Source organism: Leiobunum rupestre, chromosome 4 (genome assembly GCF_980474605.1).
Source record: "Leiobunum rupestre chromosome 4, qqLeiRupe1.1.hap1, whole genome shotgun sequence".
Classification (NCBI taxonomy): Eukaryota; Metazoa; Arthropoda; class Arachnida; order Opiliones; family Sclerosomatidae; genus Leiobunum; species Leiobunum rupestre.
In genome coordinates, this window is record NC_143387.1 from 51,709,722 (window position 1) to 51,732,911 (window position 23,190).

At 38.3% G+C, this 23,190-nt stretch overlaps 3 protein-coding genes across 6 annotated transcripts; 2 read left to right on the forward strand and 1 right to left on the reverse strand.

Moving 5' to 3' along the window:
* Positions 1-1,961: 1,961 nt before the first annotated feature.
* LOC149948193 (uncharacterized) lies at positions 1,962-5,240 on the forward strand. Of its 2 annotated transcripts, XM_090171510.1 has the most exons (9): positions 1,962-2,116; positions 2,244-2,332; positions 2,420-2,633; positions 2,691-2,816; positions 2,872-3,111; positions 3,193-3,303; positions 4,125-4,226; positions 4,590-4,676; positions 4,737-5,239. In XM_090171510.1, exons 1-9 carry the CDS (start codon positions 2,093-2,095, stop codon positions 4,845-4,847), a joined length of 1,104 nt encoding a protein of 367 aa, XP_090027636.1. In that variant the 5' UTR covers positions 1,962-2,092; the 3' UTR covers positions 4,848-5,239. The 2 variants fall into 2 exon arrangements, with proteins under 2 accessions (XP_090027636.1, XP_090027637.1); XM_090171511.1 differs by lacking the exon at positions 4,125-4,226 and having other exon boundaries at positions 4,737-5,240.
* A 5,330-nt stretch (positions 5,241-10,570) lies between these two features.
* LOC149948194 (CD151 antigen-like) lies at positions 10,571-23,139 on the forward strand. Of its 3 annotated transcripts, none has more exons than XM_090173134.1 (7): positions 10,571-11,102; positions 15,793-15,915; positions 20,683-20,874; positions 20,935-21,108; positions 21,179-21,334; positions 21,400-21,483; positions 21,622-23,139. In XM_090173134.1, the coding sequence occupies exons 2-7, from the start codon at positions 15,817-15,819 to the stop codon at positions 21,688-21,690; spliced, it is 774 nt and encodes a 257-aa protein (XP_090029260.1). In that variant the 5' UTR covers positions 10,571-11,102; positions 15,793-15,816; the 3' UTR covers positions 21,691-23,139. The 3 variants fall into 3 exon arrangements, with proteins under 3 accessions (XP_090029260.1, XP_090029262.1, XP_090029261.1); XM_090173136.1 differs by lacking the exon at positions 10,571-11,102 and adding an exon at positions 15,398-15,692; XM_090173135.1 differs by lacking the exon at positions 10,571-11,102 and having other exon boundaries at positions 15,792-15,915.
* Positions 17,115-18,826, reverse strand: LOC149948195 (uncharacterized). The gene is made up of 3 exons (XM_090173138.1): positions 18,717-18,826; positions 17,753-18,198; positions 17,115-17,347 (listed from the first exon to the last, which is right to left on the reverse strand). Exons 1-3 carry the CDS (start codon positions 18,751-18,753, stop codon positions 17,162-17,164), a joined length of 669 nt encoding a protein of 222 aa, XP_090029264.1. The 5' UTR covers positions 18,754-18,826; the 3' UTR covers positions 17,115-17,161.
* Positions 23,140-23,190: the final 51 nt, after the last annotated feature.

Here is a 23,190-nt window from a genome sequence, read left to right on the forward strand (position 1 = left end):
CCCTCTATGGTTTTGATCTTTTGCCTTATATACCGCTCTCCTTCGTTCAATAATCACGCAGAACTATTACAAGTCATAACAGCAGTAATCAACTACTGTGCACCGCTGGACTTTGTGCCCCTTTTCCCGGGAGACTTTAACTACCGCAAAATCTCATGGCCCCTAGCCCGACCTCTCCCATCAGCCGATCAAGCCACTAAGTCCTTCATTGACGCAGTTCATCAGCATCACCTCATTCAATCAGTCGTTGACTTCACCCGATTGGGCCATCTATTCCAAAGTCCCAGTATCCTTGACCTGGTATTGACTACCGATGAACACCTGGTCTATGACGTTGAGCAACTCCCGCCTTTGGGTAAGAGTGACCATAACGTCATTGTCTTCAAACTAGCTAGTCCAAACCAGAACCACGAGTCCCAACCCACTCGCCTTTGTCGTGATTTCTTTAAGGGGGACTTCGAAGGATTTCAGTCATACCTTTCCCAATTCAACTGGAATGACGAACTCAGCGCTGAAGATGTGGATTCATGTTGGGGCAGTTTCTTAGAAATAATTCACCGTGGTATTGAACTTTACGTCCCTTACCGTAGACCGAAACAGCAGAGGCCGCTACTTTCTTCCCCCAGATTCGTTAAATCGCGCCAGAGGTCATAATGCTAAGATAGTCAAACCACATGTCTGTACTACCACCCGTCAATGGCACTTTTCCGTCCGTACAATTACCTTGTGGAATAAATTACCCAGCGATGTACTCCTTTGCACCTCACGCCCGATGGCCCGACGCAACATTAGAAACCATCTCATAGACTCTCAGTAACCCCGCCCTGTTCCCATTTATCCCCTGTTTGTACTATTGCCTTCACATTTTTTCTTTTTTTTCTCATGTTTAACGTATTTGTTTTTATTCTTTTATTTTTTTTCTTCTTATTCTTCTATATCATATTATTGTCATATCTCCATAAGCCACAACCTGTAAGATTGCACAAAAGCTTACTGTAGCTTAGCAGTCTATTATGTATTTAAATAAATAAATAAGTAAATACCGTAATTGGCGAAACACACTATCATTATAAAATTGCGATTAGAGAATAAAGTGTCATACTTATGATATTACACAACAGTTTCTTTCATGCAATCTTTTTACCTTCTACGCTACACTATTTTCATAGAAATCTCATAGGTAACTAGAATGCTGCCGTGTAACTGGCAAATGGGCCAAACGTCGTGGCAGACGATAGCCAGATCTCAGCCAATCAGAGCTCAAAGAGTGGTTCTGCCAAGAATTTAATGTCACCAGAGAGAATGACGTCATTTATCTCCCGCTATAGTAGCGGATCCAAGGAGGATTATTATCCTCCTTGGCGGAACCACTCTACGGCCTCTCATTGGCTGAAGGTTCAAGGCGAACTGGCGTCAAGCTCGGCCGTAGGCGGCAGCATTCTAGTTACCTATGAGATTTCTATGACTATTTGGGACAAAAAGTTAATTTGGCTTGCCTAGCTTGTTTATGCGGTAATTTTGTCTAGCGTAATACTGGTAACACTTTCATTTACCTACTATAGTTCGCTACCTGAGAGCAAAAGTCAAGTAAGTCAAGATACGTGACTATTGAAAGAAATTAAAAATAAGAATCCTTGAGTGTTTTTAAATTAAGGTGCCTCAGTACAAAATTTTCAATCTATATTTTCACTCTATTTTGAACAATTTTCATTATTAGATTATCATTGTTATTATGCTAGATTTCGAACTTAAAACTGGTTTTACACAAATAGGGGTTTTCAGACTTGCTTGACTCTTGCTCTGAGTTAGCGAGTATTTCCATTGAGTTGGGAATAATACTATTATTCCCAATTCAATGAGTATTTCATGCGTCATTTTGATGCAAAGACTATATAAGCTATCGCTACATAGCTTATATAGTCTTTGTTTTGATGTCTGCTTTAATTTCGTATTGCGAAGTCGAGCATCACCGGATGTGATCTGAGACGTGTTGCTAAATATGTTACTAAATACTTAATAACTGTCTCATTTCTATCTTTATGTTAAAATATATATATCTTTAACCTTTTTTTGACTACATTTCCAATATATAATGGACCCTCCAGTTTACAACCCAGTTAGTGGATTTTTCAATTTTGTATCATTTTCAAAGGCTTGGGTGTTAATAGGCGTTTCTCTATTTTCAAGAGTTTTAATTTTAATGTAGCCATTTATTATTTATATGTAATAAATTTTTCTTTCAGGCTATACCATATACGAACATGATTATGGGTGGCTTTAACTCTGGCCGAATGTTGAAGGTTCAGGGTCAAGCACATCCAAGTTCACGATGGTAGAGTATAGAATCATTTTGAACATGATTTGACATTTGATTGATTTCCTGTGACTCTACCTATGTAAATTCGTAAAATATTCTTAGTTTTGCAGTGAATCTTCAATGTGGTCCAAATGTCAATCCCAGAGATGACATTGCTTTACATTTAAGCCCTGTTTTCACATCTCCGCCAAGATTAGTTCGCAACTCTCTTCAAGGGCAAATGTGGGGTCCTGAGGAGAGTTATGGAGCCTTCTTTCCATTCAGTGTGGGCCAGAGTTTCGAAATTCTCATTCTTGCCGAAGCAGACCGTTTTAAGGTTTGTTGATGTTAAATACTTAAATCTCAGTTTTAAAATGTTCCTTTGTTTTTATAGATTGCAGTAAATGGTCAGCACTTTGCTGAATTTACTTTTCGGGTACCTTCACAAAGAATATCCCATTTGGCCATTGATGGTGATACCATGATATCATTAATTGAATTTAGTGGGACTGCTTCTCCGGTATATTTTATATATTTAAACTGGGTATTTTTTCTAATCTTTTTTTGCGTGTTAGACTCCTGGATATGGCACAGGAATGCCTTATGGGGCAACGAGTCCAAGCTTCCCCGGAGTTCCTCCAATACCCCAAGTCCCTCCAGTCCCAACATCAGGGTATAATTACGGACAACCTTCGTTCCCCGGACCACAGCCAGGTTATCCTCAGCAAATGGGAGGCTATCCTTCTCAACCAAGTGCCTATCCAGTGCAACAAGGATACCCAAGTCAGCAAGGTTATCCTGGTCAAGCATATCCTGTATTATTCATTATTATTTATAATTCAATGTGCTTTGTTTGATTAGAAAGCTAAACGTGGATTATTCTTAATTATTATTAGCATTCACCTAATACGGCTCATAAAGGGGGCTTAGGAGCTGCTCTCGCTAGTGGCCTTGGAGGAGCAGCATTGGGTGCTGGGGTTTCATCGCTATTATCTGGTGGACATCATGTATGTTTTGGTTATTTGTTACTTTTTAAATTATCTCATAAATTTATTTAACCTAAGGTCATTTAAATGAGCGGGTGTCCTAATTTTTACAAAATAAAAATTTAGGAATGCACCGATATGGGTACAGCCGATAACATTGGCAGTAATATCGGACGATATTAACAAAGTTATCTATCATAACAGTAGTGTATATGATAAAATCATTGTAAAAGACGGTTCAGTACACTAGCATACCATTTTATTCTTATTTTTCATGAAAAAAAGTATTCAAGAGCATATCTGTATGTTTCGTTTCATTTTACTTTATACATATTTTCTCTCACAAATCGAATATCGTAGATTTTTATTTGTTTACACTCATAACCCCCTGTCTAAAAAAGGTATGACCTAGCTTCTGAAGTCTGGCGTACGTGACACGGCCAATCAAATTAAATATTATCATTAGTTAGTTAATCAAGATTTTTCTTATTTTTAAATGGTTTTCTGAAAATATTTTTCAAATACCGGTCTATATAATATATACAACGTTGTTGCCTGTCATTTTCAGTTTACCTAAATCCACATAGCGGCCAATATGAAAAGACAGAAGTTTATTAACTTCTCAAATTGGCTGCTGTGATGCTATTTAACTGAAAGGCTAATTTGACTACCATTGTGTATAGCCGTGTTGCCAGCTGTTTTTATTTTTCACAATTGAAAAATTCATATTCCATAAATTTATTTAATTTGGCAACATTGCATGAAATATATGATTATCATTTACATTATTTCCTTAGCTTTAACAAATTTAAGTTTGTTCCTTAAATTTTAATATTTTAAAGAAATCTCATCACAAAAGTGGACTTCCAGGTGTCTTAGGCGGCCTTCCGTTGGCCGCTGGCCTTGGAGCGGCAACTGGAATGCTAGGTGGCCATCATGGTCACGTTAGTTTTTGTTTTGTTTCTTTTGTTGTCTTGTAAAATACTTTCTTGGCTTTTCATATTTGCTCACTTTATTTCATATACATAACAATGTCTTAATGATTTTTTTTTGCTAGAACTTGAGATTTTTAACCAACAGATACAAACAGTTATTGTTTGATCTAAAGTTATTTAATTTTACCTAACATTTGGAAGAAGGGATTAATTAACAGAATTTTAGATGGGTTTTGCAAGCCCAAATTGTGCCATTTCTAACTTTGGATTGTGTAGTTTGGTTACTGAATAGCATGTATAATATTGGATTACGGTGAAAGAGCTTTCAATAAGAATACTGGAATCTAGTATAGCCTTTGCTTATATTTACAGAAACACAAATCTAGTAAAGCCATTCCGATTGGGCTTGGAGTAGGTACAGCAGCTTTGGCTGGCGCTGCCATGATGGGACATAATCCGGTAATTATTTAAATTTTCTTGGAAATAGTGGGTATAGCTAATTTCATTTCTAATAATTAGCTGAAACCAAAGAAGTTGAAGAAATTGTATAAACACAAACACTTTAAGCATAAACATAAGCATGGCTGGGGCTTTCATGGCCGAAGCAGTAGCAGTAGTAGCTCGGATTAAAATACTATGTTAAAAAATGTTTTTATAAAATATTTCAGCAATGATACTAGGCCTAACTCTTTCTAGAAATAAGAATCTGTTAAAACTATACTATACTATATTTTTAAGTGAAAGCTTTTTATTATTAAAGGGTATTATAAGGACCATTAAATTTTATAGTTCATATTTTGACCTAAGATAGTACTGTAAGGGAAAGGATTATGCTGCCATCTACTTTATCAAAATATTTCCTCAGACCCCCTAACCTCACTACTAACTAAAAACCACGCATTAAACTGCATAAAACATGGTGTGGGTGTGTGATGTTTTCCAAAATGTAAATCCATTGTTCTAATTATTTTGATGTTCTTTAAGTAATTATTTCTGTTTAATAGAAATATTAATATATTTCATTTAAATTTTATGAAATAAATTTTGATGGTCAATTTCTTTTCTCTTAATTATTAAAGTTGAATAACGGCCTTTCCAGGCGGTATTGAGTCAGTTGGGAAAATGAAGTTTTGAACGACTATTTTAAAAGAGTACATTTTTCTTCAAGATCAATTCAAAGAAACATTTCACCAGTGTTGCCAATGTTTGACGAGCGAAAATCCCACAGTCCAGTTCCAAAATTTCCAGCCAAACCCCCTACACGTTTTTAGACACGCCCCCTCCCAAAACTCGGCGGAAAACATGCCAAATATTTTCAAGTTTCGTAGGCCAGCGCGGAAAAAAAATTAAATAAACATTACTAATAATTTTTATAAAAAAAATCTTTAGGAAATGTTTTGTTAAGTCATTTTACCATCTTCTTTGATTGAAACGTACGCTTAAATGAGCAGTATTTTTAAAATTGCAAGAGATTTAATATTATGGTTATTGTGATTATAGAAGTCTGATATTTTCGGTTTATGAATTTCTGGAAATAGTGCTTTTTCAAAAATGCAAGCCAAAAATCCCACCAAATCAACGATTTTCGCTTAAAAATCCCTTTATCCCACACAGCCCATAAAATCGCCAAAAATCCCACAATGTGGGATTTATCCCACACATTGGCAACACTGCATTTCACTAAAAAACGGTGACCAAAAACTTTGGGTAGAAACCGTAGAACTGTAGAACGTGACCCTAGAAAACTGACGTCACGGAAAGCGGTGTCATAGAGGAATTGTGAGTTGGAGACGAGCTCTTGTGTTTAGGAAAAAAAAAATATGAGCCCCGAGACGTCGAGCTCTCGTGATTAAAAAATAATATTAATGAGCCCGAGACGAGCCCTCGTATTTAAAAAAGAATCTTATGAGCCCGAGACTCTCGTGTTCTTGGGGAAATTATTGTGAGACCGAGACAAGACTAAGGCCAAACAAAACGTTTGGTGAGACTGAGCCCGAGACTAAGTCTTGGTGTACAGCTATGCATAGAACTCCCTCCCTGACTTGACCACAAGTGTCTAATTAAAAAAACACCTGTCTATTTGAATCAGTGGCGTAGACAAGGGGGGGTTTCTGGGTCCAGACCCCCCCTTGGGCCTACCTTTGACTACTAAATTTCCACCCTCTTCGACCCCCCCCCTTGACGAATTTCTGGCTACGCCACTGATTTTAACCATACTTTTTGTAATGAATTATGTCCTTATTGTTATAATGCCCCAGTGCGACTATAATATTGGAGCAAGAAAAATTAGTGACAACTTCAAAACGATATTTAATGCTCGGTCATGGACTAATTAATGTATACATTAATTAGTCCATGGCTCGGTCTTCAGCTAGGGAAAGGCCATTACCCCAACCTCAAATGCTCCATTTCCGCAACTGTTCATTTCGCCAACTAGTTTTTTTTTACGTAGTTGGTGAAATGAATAGGTCATTTCCCCAACTGTTCATTTCACCAACCGACCTCAGTGGTGTAGCGAGGGTTTGTGGCGCCCTGGGCAAATCTCTTAAATGGCGCCCTTTTAGCATATAAAATCCCCAAAATGCAACGTTTTCCGTTGACAAAAAGGTCGTCAAACAGTTTTGGGTCCCCCTAATGAGTGGCGCCCGGGGCGGATGCCCCCTGCGCCCCCCCCCCCCTCGCTACGCCTCTGCCAACCGTTCGTTTCTAAAAACATGGAGAAAGTTCGGCCCCCCCCCCCTCTGGAAATATATAAAGTATTGCCTTTCCGAGCGGTAGATTTGAAAAAACTCATTTTCCCAACCCAATCTAGTATTTGGAGAAACGAACGGTTGGTGAAATGAACAGTTGGGGACTCCTTTAAAAAAACTAGTTGGCGAAATGAAAAGTTGGATATATGAACTGTTGGAGATATGAAAAGTTGGGAAAATGAACCCCACCCCACTATAGTCATATTTGAATTTCGTGCCAATTGATATAGGCGTCATCAAACTCGTTCGCGTTTCGCTACCTTATTTCCAAAACCAGGTAACTCGAAAAATTCGGTTTGTCTTAAAATCAATTTAAATCAAAGTGTTCGCGTTTCGCTACCTTATTTCCAAAACCAGTTAACTCGAAAAATTAAGTTAATGTACAAGAAAATTGGAAATTTTGTTAAAATCGTTATTTCAAATCAGCATATGTAACATAATCACTCATAAGTATGCCATAAAATCATTTTCGTTAATGAAACCTTGTTCACGGGATATGACGTAAATTACGTCACTTACAATTCCGTGACGAAATACGCGTCATCAACTTTACTGATGGGAAACGGAAGTTAGTGAGAATTCCTCGCGCGTTTCTGGCTTTGCCCATGTCAAGTTTAGTTCGTGCCTCGCGATCACATGATTTCATCCATGGTAACCTTTTCAATAGCGCAAGGATTATAAGCATTTTTGCATTTTTGGGCCCGCTTAATGTATGTTCCGCGTGAAACAAGGTCTCATTGAATTTTTTTCAATGGAAATGTTATACAGAGGCATACTTATGAGTAATTATGTTACATATGAAATCAGTAATGAAACGCAGCTTTGAAAAGTTCTCGGTACAATTAATATTTAAAATATAGTTAATACATAGGGGGATTATGTGTACTTAAATGTCCGTGACATATTGTCAGTGACATATTGTTTATACTATGAATTTCCCGTCCATTGCAAAAACCATCCCAGTAGTGGCATTTTTCCTAGATAGTAAGAATATGTCGATGCATTAATGTATTAAATTCTATTTTGGAAGAATAAAGCTTATAGGATAATGGACACTTGGTGATAGGAATAACGAATGAGTGGGCAGTTCGGTTTCATAAAGGGCCGCTGACGCCCAGCCCTCAGAGTTGGGGTTATGTTTTCTTCGCGCCATCTCTTTGCGATGAAGCAAATTATGGCAAAATAAGAACATAATTTCCTAAGCCGTATAAAGATGGCGTGAGGCGAAAATAGCCCCGATCTATCAACGGCAGCCTTGGAAATAACGGTGGTCAGGTGGTCAAAGACCAGTTAATTAATTGTTCAGACCAGTTTATTTATTCAAAATTTGGGGGGTCACTGGTCACCGTGTCCAGTTTATTAATTCGAAATAATATCAAAAAAACAGAAGTTGACCAGTTTAATAATTCCAAATAATATTAGATTAATTAAAGGTTTATATCAATTTGGATTTCCCTATGTACAGCGAGGTTTTATGTAGAGTCCCTTCGCTCGCATCCCTTGAACGAGTGGAACTGTCTAACCCCCCTCCGGCCTCAAACCTTCAATCATCTAGTCTCGCTTTTCCCCGAGTACGGTAGGCTACCTGGTTACGTGGTAACGGACCGGGGGGCGGGGACTCTGGAGTTACGGGGCCTAGAGAAAGAGAGGTAATACGGTAAATTACGAGGGTCTTCTAGGCTCTGGTAGTAGTCTTAAGTGAGATAGTACTATATTGTACTATTCTGGTGCTACTCGTAAAATAAAGTTAACTATTTTGAATTCGTGCAAAGTTAATGTTACCAACATAATCTAACTTCTAAACATGTAGTATATGTATTTTAAGGCATATAAATGACATTGGCATATTTTATATGAGACCAGTTTAATAATTCATAAGCTAGGGGATCACTGGTCATAAGGACCAGTTTAATAATTCATATGCTAAGGGGTCACTGGTCATAAGGACCAGTTAAAAAAAACCTTATTTCCAAGGCTGATCAACGGCTCTTCAGCCAATAGGCGCTTAAATAAAACATCTTCCCAGAAATTACCAAGAAGTAATATTTACGACATCCAGGACTCATAAGTTATTATTTATATAGTGCTTGTTGAAATATTAGAAAGCTGGAAAATTTCTCGAACGTAACATCGGTTTTTTGCTAAGCCTTAACATGCCAAAAAAGTTACCTGGTTAAAAGGAAACACTTGTTGCATACCGTACTACAAAAGTAATATGTTTACTTCTAAAGGAATGAGTTTTCATCTTTTTCCAAAAGATAATTTTATACGAAATAAAAATATTACACATAATTTTAATTATTTATACCATAAGAGGATGATAATAATAATATTATCTTCTTATACTTAGTTTTAGTAACTTTATATATTTTACCTTAAAATATATTATCGAAAATTAACATTAGTATGTTCCTCATACACGTGAGCCGATGCGTTTCTTATCTGATGCAAAATTCTCATGAGGGCAAAAACGCGTCTACATTTGGCTTTAATATGACTTTTTGGCTAGCCATTCTAACCGTTTAACCGACCGACCGGAAATAGCTCCTTCCCAGATGAATTTGGAGAGGGGAGTAAAAACCGAGGATCTTTTATTGAAGCGCCTATGGACGCTTCAATAAAACATCTTCAAGGAAATTGTCAAGAAGTAATATTTCCGAGAGCCAGGGCCTGCAAATCACTGTTTATATAGTGCGTGTTAAAATAATGTAAACCTTTCACCTGTAAATAGAACGTCGTGTTTTTGTTAAGCCCTTATATGTCAAAAAAAAGCTACCTGTTGGAAAGGAAACACTTGTTGCATACCGTACAAGTGAAAAGTTTCCATTATTTCAACAAGCACTATATAAACAGTAAATTTCAGGTCTAGGCTCTCGGATATATTACTTCTTGGCAATTTCCTTGAAGATATTTTATTGAAGCGTTTATTACGAAACCGAAATCCCCATCCATTCTCTCTTCCTGCAAGCTTTACACTCAAACGTCTCTACCATGAATACTACTTCTACCATCGGGGTAGGATTTTCGATAACTTTTTTGCGTTTTAGCAATAAATTTAATCACGAGATAATCGTTAGTTTATTGTCGTCTCGATTTTGGCGGTAACTGCTAAACCCCTCATGTTGTTTTTACCCTATTTAAAAGCACTACAAACTTGAACTTCACAGTACACTCTTTAAGTTATTTCAGTGTGTGTGTGTGTGTGTGTGTGTGTGTGTGTGTGTGTGTGTTGTTTTTTTCTATATCTGTAAACATTTTGTGTTTACCCAAATAGCGCTCATAGGGTGAAGGCTCACCGTGACAAACCCCAACACCAAACTTACCTTTTTCTGACCCCCTCTGAGGATCACACTGTCTCTCTAAATTTAATTTCATCAATAAGTTGTGGTATGACCGTCGCTTCAGATGGTTCGTAGGAATGGCATGATATATTAATGACTCAACTACTAATATTTGTTAATTAATGTTTAATAGCAATGAGGACTTGTAGAAGGGCGAACGCCCACCTTGCCTGGGTATTGAATGAACCCCATTGCGCGCCGCTAAATAAAGGGGGCGCCTTAGTCGAGGAAGTTTTCATTATAATGTGGGTCAATTGAACAGCGGGTGCCTTGGGGTGGCGCCAAATCGTGAGTTTTTTTAAACAATATTCAATAGAACGTAAAAGCCTTCCGGCTAGAGAGGCGAAAACGTTTTTCAAAAGATCGGCCGCGTAGGAGCGGATGCGGTGCGCACTTGCGTAACTAAAATATAATCCTTTGCGCATACGATCCCATACTCCGGGCGTTTCGTTAATTTTCCAACCACCAGGCAGCGCTATCTCGCTAGTCTGTAAGAAACGTGTCCAGTGGCTAACTCTCGCTCGCTCGGCCGCCCTTGAAAACAAGGCAGGGAAAATTCTTCCTCGTCTTCGCGGCGCTGGATAATTCTACGTAATTTCGCGCGCCAACCTTGTTCTTGCGTCAACTTTTTGGATCTTTTCTTTTCCTCGTCTTGGAACCGGAGTTTTGCATTTTTAAACCCATCCAGATGGTGTAGATTTCTAGTTATTTTCGGTAACTCTCGGGTTTTCAGACATTGCCAGTCCGAATTTAAAGTCAATCTGGAGTGGTAATCTTAACTTTTTACTATTTTGGTGAGTTTTAAATATTTTATTCTTCCATTTGCGCGATAGATCTTTTTTCGAACGTTTGCACGTTTTCACTCTGAAAAATCTATCGTGTTTTGCTTTCAAACGCTTACAGTAGATGTAGGGTAGAGGAAAACTACATTTCAAAATGTTAGTTTGCGCGAACTTCGATCTGTCCCACTTTGCATGCAAGCAAACATAAAATGTATGTCAAAAACTGCGTAGATTGAATGAAACGTGATAGTCTGTTTTGATAGTTTTTATTCATTTGAAATATCGGTTGTATCTTAAGTGACAGCATTTTCAAAATACGTTTGAAAGAAAAAAAATAGTTTCATTATAATTTTTAAATCTATTACATCGGAAATACGGTTTATAAATTAGCAAATATCCCTTATTGTACAAATGTTACAATTTCTACCTTCAGGTGTAAATTTTTAGTCAAGATGCTTAAGCGGTTTGTTGATAAAAACTAGCCTGTGAAGATTCTGGTTTAATATTTACGTCTTATATAGATGCTTCTCTTTAAGATGTATATTATATTTTTGATATTATTTACTTCCGGCTGTATTTATAAATGTTTATTCTCTGAACTTAAGAGTTAAACGTGACGGCGTATTTTATGGGCATAATACAAACGTATTGTGTAGCATCCCATTTTTTAGGTTGACATTTAATTTGATGGGTTGTGTGGAGGGCGTGGTGCGTTTTACGGTGATTGTAGGCGTGGCCATAATTAAACGTAAATAAGGGTAATCCGTTTTCGTCATTTAAGGTAAATTTGCTTCGTAGAGACGTAGACTGAAAGAACCACGTATGAACAAAACCAGGAAAAGTGTAATTAAACACTGGCAATTCTAATAACTTTTCAACTGTCAAAAGCCATATTGAAAACATTGCTGAAATATCGGGTAACCCGTCAAGGCTATTATGTTTTGGTTTGCCCTTTTTTTTTAGTTTTTACCTCCCCCTCCCCTTAGTCATGGGGAATACAAAATAACATATCTGGTTTTCAAGCGCAGTAAAAATATACGTGTTCGTAATGGAATAGCGCCGTTTAGCGGTTGTGATTATAAAAACTTTATCATAATTTGAATTCCAATTTATGGTGTTTTTATAGGTAGATTTCGTTAGGGTTGAGAGCAATACTGAATTAAGTTATTATTTTAGACTTTTTTTTCTTACCAGTTTCAGGGGGCTTACATTCACGAATAATGTCGAAATGTTTAGTTTCATTAGGCCCCCAGAGCGACAGTCTCAATTCCAGTTTAAATTGCGGTAAACTAATGGAAAGGGGGTCCCGTAAAGGATTTCTGTTTGTATAATTAGAAGACAGACAGGGTAATTAAGTCGGGTTGAAAAGGAGCGACTCATTACTATTTGTGACCCAGGGCGCCCTGAGAAGTTTCACAATTTCCTTTCTGCCGTAGGGCGCTACTCTGAAACGTGGACGCGTTATATAAATTGGGAAATACTGGTAAACGCGGCGGGTTTGAAACAATGCCTTTTTTATTGCCAGAAGCACCGTAAAGGCGATGGAAACTACACGTACAAATATAATATCCATATTTTGCTTAAATTATTTTGGTTGACGACAGAATTTCGTTAACTGGAGGGTTAGACTAATGTAAAGTTTCAGTGGAGGGTCGAGAAGGGGTTCAATTTAGTACAGTCAAAGCTACGTCCATCGAATGGAGGCTGTCACGGAAACCCCCCCACCTGGTTACGCCACTGGTTAACAAAAATCTATAAAGTTGAGGTGAAAATAGGCCCGTAGTCCGAGGCTATAACACTTTTTTTTTCTTTTTGCGAAAATGGGGGTGGGCAACTTTTCAAGGTCTACCAATTAATTTTCCCCTTACTTAGAAAAATAACGAAAAACTAAAAATTCTAGGGTGGTCTGACCACGGACTTTAGCTATAATAGAGTCCGTGGTCTGACGAAAAACATTAACGGGAGGAATTTTAAATTGTAGTCCTAGCAATTATTTACTTTATGAATGCAATGCATTTAACCTAATAAATTTATAGTTAGGCCTATTACCAGAAGTAAAAGAAATTAGTATGCCCATCCGAAGTTCCTCTATTACCCGATAAATTTAAGTTTTTTAATAATTTTTGTAGCGAAATGAAGAAATGTCGAACTTCAAAATTTCTTATAATAAACTCTTAAATAAAAAATCTTCAAAGAAATCTCCAAGAAGTAACATTTTTGAGAGCCAGGACCTAAAAGTTACTGTTCATATAGTACTTGTTGAAATAATGGAAACTTATCACCTGTACGGTATGCAACAAGTGTTTCCTTTTAACCAGGTAGTTTTTTTTTTGAAATATTAAGGCTTAGCAAAAAACGAGTGGCTAATCACTCCCCGTAATCAGTGTTCAAGCCTGTAGCTATAATACAGATTTAGCAATACCAAAGGCTGTAATCAGATTCATATGCCTGTGATCGGTGACTCAATGTACAGAATTCTAGGCAGAAGTTAAAACACGACGTTTTGTTTACACGTGAAAAGTTTCCATTATTTCAACAAGCACTATATAAACAGTACCTTGCAAGTCCTGGCTGTCGGAAATATTACTTCTTGGCGATGTTTTATTTAAGCGTCTATTAAGTACATTTTATTTGGCCTTTTCATTGAAATTACGCGAAAGATTCCGAAAAGTCGCGAATGATCTGACGATGAAGCGAAACATCTTTGTGCATGGTAATATAATAGGAAACAACGGGCGCGTGACACGGACGCTTTGCTGGAGACCGCGTCGGATTAATCAGCTGTACAGGGGCCTCCGCTATTAAAATAAACCGACTATACGAAGGGAGAAAATGCGTTTTTTTGGGCAATAAGTTAAACCACGGGACGCTATGTCAAACCTCAAAAGCTAGATAACGAAAAAGAACAAATCTGGCGAATTTGTAATCGCGAATTTATCACGATTTATTATAGAATCTAACTAAACTCGATTATCCACGGTTCCTCCTTGTCGGAAAACTGAATTTTATTTTCGGTGTACGTCCTTGCCCCTTCGGCTCGTCGTACCTGTCGATTTACACTCCAATGGAGATAAAAACATTATAATTTTAAATCCATTCCGTCGATCAAGGACAAACGACGGCTCCTATGTCGAAGCTATTTTACGCTCGTAAATTGTATATAGGTTATCGGCAAATTTAAAGTCCGGCAGATATATCTCTCCAAATTTGGACAAAAAGCAAAACACGCGAATTAAGTTCTAGGCGCTGGGAAATTCCTCCCATGTTTCTACAGTCATCCTGCAAGCTTCAGTTAAAGCGTTTTACTCCTTGGAGTGTGAAGGGGCGAATGGTTAGCCAGATTTTAAACCTCACTCATTTATTCGGAAAAGCTTTAAACAAACCATTGTATTTAGTGAAATAACGCTATATCATTGATTTGGTTTATATTCCATTTATAATATACCTGTATTTAAAAAATACTCTACTCACGTAGGTTACCTTGGATATATTAAAAAAAACGACTTTTTAACTGGAGCATTAAACAACACCAAATTAAAGACGCGAAAGAAATACAGGGTGTTTTGTAGGGGGCGAGTTGAGAAGTACTCGGAGAAGTATGCCTGTTTTTCCCCCATTTTCCTACGAAGAGTTAAAAGAGCGCCAGAGAGCTTCAAAGTGTGGCCTACTAGCCCCTGGAAGTAGGCTGCAACAAGCGCGAAACCAAGCAGTAGGGAAATGCGAACATTAAGGTTTGAGTTCGTGTGATAGGTAAAAAAGGACTTTGTAAACAAATCGAGGTAAACAGCGTAAAAATGTAAACTTAAATAGTATTTAAAGTTCCTGCTGCTTGGCATACTTCTCAACTCACCCCCTACAACTCCTTCAAATTTTTGCATAACCTTCTGAAAAACACCTTGTATATTGCCTACTATAAACGATAGTAGAAGAGTGACAGCTAGTGGTTTGTTTAATATGGCGGCGCCCACATTTGGGCGCGAAACAAAGTCTATTCTTCGTAAAGTAGAGGTTTTCCGAATACGGAGTTTATGAATAAGGAGTGTAGATGTCGAAGAAACTTTTAAATTTGCAAGAAAGCGCGAGTTGATTTATATTGAAGTGCCGTCTTCACAAAGGGAAGTATTTGTTCGCGAGCAACGAGAATGACGTCTGTGAAATTAATCAGCGTAAACACGTCGCTGAGGGAATGGACGGAAATATAAGAGCCCTGTCATTCATCTCCGCAGTTACATTTTCTACATAATCGTGATATTATTCTTAGTCACGGCTAATTTTAATTCTATACATCTTCGCTATTTATTCACCGCTAATTCCGGCGATTTGTCAGTCATATGATCGCCTTCGAACGCGGGTCTTTTATTAGTTGGGGAGTAGTCAAATATTTACCGAAATTACCGTATATTACGATCGTCGCGTGACCCAAAAATTGGTCCCTAAGAAAGATGACCCAGTGCTCTACGTTCGTAATTTTGTTTGGAAAACCCTCACTTGTTTAAACCCGCTTAGATCCATTAACCCCACTGTTGGCCACCTTATTTGATTTATATTTGAACCATTCCACGGAAGGTTATTTCGTCCAAATTGGAATTATTATTAAAGAAGGTTTGTATAAATTAGCAGCGTATCATAGTATTTAATATTAATTTTCAATAGAAATCCCGAATGAAAATATATTTATTTTGCGTGTATCATTTTCTCTTAGGTGTGGGTGTTTTAATCATCAGTCATGACGTCCACGTACCATAAAAACTCCAGATCGGATCAGGGCTGCTGCAACGTTCATTTCTTAAAATACGTTCTATTTATTTTCAACTTTGTCTTTTTGGTGAGTAAATTTTTCATTTTAGTTTTCCCCGCTGTTCCTCCGTGTCGATGGAATTTGTTTCTAAAATTTTTTCGGGCGTATTTGGCACCCACGCGTTTAAGCGCTTTTTCATCCTTTTTCAGCCCGGGTTTCGCCTATTTTGTACTTATTCCTTCCCCTCATTTTTGAGTGGTTTGACGCCGTAAAGGGTGGGCCATGTGCATTCTTTCCCCGACAACTACGATTTCAAAGCTATAAAAGGACTCCACTTCACTCATCAAAAATGTCTTCCCAGTTAATATTATTCTCGTAAGCTACACTTTGGTTAAGGTACCTCGAGCTTTTCATAGGCTGAGTTCGATTACGCGTACGAACTTTGCGGCCCCATTACAAAACGCGGGTTTTATTAACTTTTAAGTATATTTGGTTTTGATTCCAGCAGGGCGTTTCCTAAAGGTGGCGTCATTCAATGTACTAATTTCTTCAGCTCCTAACGAAAGCTATATTTTCCGTTTCCCGGAGTCACTCCCGCGACCAACAGAGTTCGGTGGTTTTTTATAAACCGGATATTTTCTTAACTCCGAAGAACACATTTGCCATTTGTTTATAATAGGAATTTCTCTTTTGAAAAGAACTCTATAAATAACCCGCGCCACGCTGTAAAGTCGTAAATTTAAGTTTAGCGGAGAATCTGTTTTGTTTCTCTCTTTTGTTTACATTCGAAGAAACGATATATCTTGGCAGTTACTTAAATTCGAATTTAAATAGGATAGAGGAGTGACCTAGCTAGAGATATATCTAGATGCTATTTCGTCATTTTCTTAACGTCTCTATTAACTGGCGCGAGGCTATGGCAAATATGAGCAATTATATTTAGGCCATCCGAACTAAGGCCCTAGGATGAGGTGGGGGAGTAACGTATTTGAGCGAAATGTCAGCGAAGAGCCCCTTAACCCACCTTCGATAAATTTCGCTGAGACATCCGTCTTCGCTCCGTAGTTTCTTCCGGGTGATCCGGCGGGCTTAGCAACGTCGACGAGAATGGATTGACGCGAAACGCGCTTTTGACTTTCGAGGTCAAATACGTCGGACGCGGTGGGATCTGGTTGGACCGCCGCCAAATTTCCCTCAACTTGGAACGGATCTCGGATTAAAACTAAGCCGTATAAAAGGAAAATTAAAATGTTTTTTGGTTAAATTATAAATAAAGCGCGAACGCATTATCTTATCTAGGCGTCGTAGCTTTTATTCGTGATTATTTACATCTCTATCGAGGTAATGGCATGCCCACTCTCGACACGACGGTTTCGAGGGACTGCTTGAAGCCGTAGTTAAAGGCCGAATAGATCTGGCCCGACACCTGAGACGCGAAGGTGTCCGTCAAGGCTTTCAGAGCCGAATTGATCGGACCCAGGCCGGTGAAAGTCGGTCGTACTTGTCCCATGGAAATAATCTACATTTAGAAAAATTTATTAGTTGTTTTCTAAGTTTGGCAGGGTTACAAAATAATTTTCTTTAACGGAAGACCACACGCATCTACTAAACCTTTCTTCAGCGGGAGAAAATCATTTGCGGAGTTTGGCTAACCGATCAATTTTATAATTTACTAATTATTTTTGGGAAGGAAGGCGTAAGCTATTTAAGCTTTCTATGTGGTGGTCTCTTTCAATAGCGTAGCTAGGAACTCGTTAAAGGGGGGGGGGGGCTGTCCGGAATCCACCGGGTCTACGCCGCTGTTTTCTGTATTTTTACTGCGCGTAGTTATCAAAACACGATCCGTTGGTTTGAGGGAATGGCTTTAGAAATTATTTTAAATACGTCTAACCGAATGTGGATATCCGCATCAGGTAATACCCACCTGGAAACTGCTAACTCGGGGCGAGTTTCTGTTCCTAGACGTGGTAACGGCGACTTGGACCGTGGTTCTGGTCAGATTAGCCTTGGCGTTGATGGTGAAGGAGGGCACGACTCCGTATTTGGTCTTGCCGGTGTAGCTGACTTCGAGGCCGTCGAAAGCGAGGGTGCAGTTTAGAGTGGCGTTCGCTCCGAAATTGGCCCAGAAGGGCGCTCCGCAGTTACCCAGACGGTAGACGCGGCTCAGACCGGTCAAGTTGCCCTTCTCGTAATCGGTCTTCACGTTAACGTTGATTAACTTGATGTTGTGTTTGAATTCGGTCTTGAAATTGTTCAAGAAGGTTGGGTCGAGACGACGGTTACGGACCTCGTTGATCAAGTGCTGGTTGATCACCTGGTCCATGTAGTAGTTCGACTGTTGGGGAGTCGATCCATAGGCCACGGAGACCCCTGGGTAATAGACCTACTACTTAGTATATCGTTGAAAATGGTGGAATTTAACGATAGTTATACAGCCACTTAAATACGCGTCAAGAAAACTTGTAGAATGGCAGCTTCAAAGGGTGAAGCACTGACTCAAAATGATGTCTCCACCGACCTGTTAACTTCTAGATTTTGGCCTCTGCCCCTCACCCCAAAAACAAATTGCTAACACCACCGAGTTAAGCACAACGAAATTATTCGGTCTTCTTATTTTTAAACGTTAAATTATTATTTTTATTGATATTTTACGTACACCCACATTCTAAAATTAGAACTATCCATCGGCTACCTACCGCTCGTTTAAATGTAACGCGCAAATTACTTAATGTTTGCGATTTCCTCGTAAGAGTAGACAATACGAAGCAGGCATCTGAAAACCCTAAATGACTATCTCTCGACCATACCCAGGTACACCCAGAAACATTTGTCCCGATCCCAAAATGCGTTGTCGCCAAGGTGGAACTATTTTGTATATCGATACTTACAAAGGGCGAAAACAGCGAGGACAATTAAATTCTGCATGCTGATCTACGAGGCGTCAGAGTGCGCTTCCAAAAATAAAAGCACGACTCTGTGAATCTCGCTTACTCATATATATCTGCAGCCTCTCAGTTTCACCTGGGAAGCCATTCACATGCTACTCCTTCTTATCATTGATAACAATTATTTCTTCACGCGTATTCAATAAGTTCCTGAAATGAATTCTTTTATCATAATGTTAGATTAAACTGGTCCTGTTAGATATTGCGTAAAAGGGTCTCAAACTACTAACTACTCTCAGTGCGCTGTTCTACAAAAGTACAAAGTGACTTTGAGGTGATCGACCAAATGGCCAGATTCAAAAAACATACTTTTAACGCTATCAAGTGCTCCGTTCTACAAATCGGAAATAAAAGATTTCCCGAATCATGTCAATTACACCACTTTAAAATACTACCCTTTCTTAGGGGCATCTGGATGTCGAAGTTGATTTGTTTGCGGTTTTTCAGTCACGCTAACAAGGTTTCGACAAGAATTATTTTATTTCCGTTCTCCAAAAATTATACAAAATACCCAATACAACTTCTTCGTACTTCCTAACAACTATGGCCTTAGTTAAAATGTAATATAGAAATGTTTTTTACGAATCGAACATCCAAACAACGTTATTGGTGAATTTCTGTTACCAAGAATAAACGTTTTTTTTTTCAGTGCAAAAAACTTTGTTTATACAAATATATATATAAATAGAGCGGCTTTTCTAAAAACAAAGTGAACTTAACGAAGCCTGTACGCTTAAAAGTGGTTGTACTTTTGAAAACTCGCATAATTCGCCGTTAAGGATGTTAATTGGATTTAATGAGGATTTATTCGTTCAGACGTAGGACGAATGAGGTTAATTAGATTTCCTCGCTCCTAAAAACAATCCCGATGCGCTGTTTCAACGGGCGTTTCTGGCGATGCTGGTGGATGGTGTGGGCAGAGATTCCCCAGAAGCGAGACTTATTTAGGCATGATACTCACCGTAGGAATTGCGATTTTAAACGCGCATTCTAGCGCCAGAAATATTAATTTTACAATTTTACTTACTGGATATGGCTCGATTACTTAGCTTCCACTCTGGAGCCTCTATTGTAAAAATTTAAAAGTTACCTCGATGAAGGTTTAAAGGGAAATTTACAATGCTTTGACGGCACTGGCAAGTTAGCTTGACGAAATGTCTTCGAAGCACCGTGGAAACCATGACATCCCCGTTCATAACGTCGAGCTCTTAACAGTTCTATTGAAAAATATTTGACATACTCGAAATTAATTCGTTGCTATTAATTCCGTTCTATTCGGCTTCAAAAGAAGCGATAGTTCTAAGCTAGAATAAAGAATACAAAAGTAACATAATTTACGATTTTTCAGTTCCCCACTTTCCAACGCTAAAGATTAACAAAAAGTCCCCATTGACATAGAGTATATAGGCAGCTAAATTCGGATGGATTACGAACTCTGTTCTTTTCTTTCTTATATCGTAGCCTCGATCATCGTTGTAGTTAGCAGGCAGCCGTTCCGAGGCGAAGGGATGATAATGTTTTATAGTTGTGCTTATTTGTATATTAGAGGAGCTGCTCTTTGGGTATGACGTCAATTCCACGTCACTTCATCCATAGATATGAATAATTATTTTTAGCTTTCACACTTATACGAAACAAAGTTATAGACTCATGGTATGACTTTTCCACAGCTTCTCGCTAAATGATGTTTACAACTACCAAACATGTAGAAATATCCAAACGTTTGCGTTTGTAAATTTTCAAGGGGATATTAACTGTCTATAAGAAATTCAACCATACGTTTTCGTCTAAACGGAAAACCATTTGAATAAGTTGTTCTAGCATCGTGAATTTTTATGAGCTCAGCGACCAAATAATGAAATGCGTGAATCATATCTTTAATCGCCATGTTTTGTAAAATCTATTTTAGACTGCCGGCTGTGTTGTACTTGGCGTTGGACTCTGGACAATTATAGACAAACATCACTACATTAGCCTCTTGTCTACTAGTACTTACGCCGCCACTACTTACATTCTAATCATTGCCGGCGTCATCGTACTCTTTGTCACAGCCATTGGATGCGTTGGAATCTGGCAAGAGAATCGATGTCTCATAGTCCTTGTTCGTAATTAATATTCGCGAGTGCAAACTGACAGTGTCAGTAACTTGTTTCGTTTATAGTACACGTTTATGCTGCTATTGGTTTTCCTGTTGGAAGCAGTCGCCGGAGTCATTGCTTACATTTACGAGGAGCAGGTTTTACTGGAGTTGCAGTCTTCCCTGAACGATTCTTTCGTCACCAATTACAATTTTGATGAACCCGTCACGAACGCCATTGATGACCTACAGAGAAAAGTAAAGATTTGTTCAAATACGATGTTACTTCGCAAATTAATTTAACTAACCGTTTTACCGCTTATTTTAGTTCAAATGTTGCGGCAGCTCTAGTTACGCCGATTGGCGTCATACCAGATGGCTGACTGAAAATATCTCCATTAAAAACAAAGTACCTGATAGTTGTTGTCGTTCAGAAAGTTTGAAATGTGGACTTCGCGATCATCCCTCTAATGTTTATCACGATGTGGGTTCTGTTTTACTTTTCCAATAAGATAATATTTAGCAATAATTTTTCTCCGTCATATAAAGGGTTGCGTGACCGCTCTTGCTAATGAAATTAAGGAGCATCTAAATATATTGGGAGCAGTCGGGTTGGGAATATGTTTAGTTCAGGTCAGTACGATTTGATTCCTTTAAATGTTCGATAGCCCGCACGTGGTTATTTGAATTTTGAAATCTGCACCGGTATTTGGTGCGGATCGTCCAATAACCTTGTGCAATATTAAATATTTTTCATTATCTTTTTTTAAGGTTTTTGGAATGTTCTTCTCCTGTTGTTTGTATATAAAACTCCGCCGTTATGAAGAAATTCGTTACTAATTATACGTTTCGCGTTTCATCCGTGATTTTGTGTCATCACTTTTATTTAAATGTACATTATGTGGAGGGGGAAAGTCATCTCGTCTCATACATAAACTCCGCTTCGAGTTCAAAAGCAGTGTTCTAAGAAAATGACGCGTATCGAAAGGTCGTAGCATTCTAATTAATTTTAAATACAGCGGAATTTTTTCGAAACTAAAGAGGTGAAAATTTTAACTTTTTCCTGGCAAGTAGATTTTTTCTTTTCCTTTTAATACATTAAAAAATCCAACTTTATGGGCATGGATTTATTTATTTCGATGAATACATTCATGAAATGTAAGAATAAACTTTCGCCGCTAGTGGGAAGCCGGAGCCTCTAAGTAGACAACTCGACTTTTGTCGTCAAGTCTACTAATCAAATAAATACAAGTTGTCAAGATTATCATAAAAATAAAAAGGCACCGTCTGCTTAGAGGACATAGGGCCGTGCAGAGACATTTTGAGCCCCGGGAAAATTGTCTTCGCGGGCCCTTTTAACTGAAATTTCCAGGTTGGGCTGCTGGTGAAGTTCAAGGCCATGGGTCCGTATTAACTCATGGCAGGGCCCCTAAGCTTCGAGCTTCTTTGGGCCTCTCAACTCCTCAACATACCTCTCCCCCTTGTGATGGCCCTGCTTGGCCCCTGCTCTTGGTGGGCTCCTACAGTGGCGTAGACAAGGGAGGTTTCCGTGTCAAACCCCTCCCTTGGGCGTATTTTTGACTGTACTAAATTTTACCCCCTTCCTTACCCCTATTTAACTTTTACATAGTCTGACACCCCCCTTGACTAGTTTCCCGCTACGCCACTGGGCCCGTAGGTTTCAGCGTAGTCAGCCTTATGGATAATGCGGAATTGACTGGGCCCCTAAAAACGTGTTTGTTGGCCTTTTTCAGTCGAACCCTGGGATTTTTCCCCATCTGCCCCGCCCCTCTGCACTGTCCTGTGATGACATCTAGGTCGGTCACGCCAAAAGAACCCAAAGTTTCTTCTTACATCCCCATAAGTAATGTGTAGGAATTTTTATTTTTTTATGATGGAAGTGTGTTTTAGAGATTTCTTACAATAATTATTTGCACTTTATTACACCTTACACTATAACGGGTGAAACCAAATTAAACAAGTTACAAGTTATGTAGAAATTAAACTTCAGAACGTTTGCTCCTCGTCAAGCTAATTTTTTAGTCCTTATATTAGAGAGGGTAAGCACCTGACTTTACGAACGTGAACGTCTGTGCTTCATCAAGCTAAATGGACAATCGGCAGTTCCCGTTCAAATGTTTACCAGAATTCGCTTAACCTCTCTTAAAATCGAGAAAGTAATTTAGCCCAGCTCCAGAAAGCAGCTTATAAATGTACAACTAAGTTGAAAATTTAATATTGTATTGACAAATTATTCAAAATAAAATTATTGAAGATTTAAACTAATAATTTTTTTCTTCGTAATCCTATTCTTTAAATATAGTGTATAGGAAAAATGGT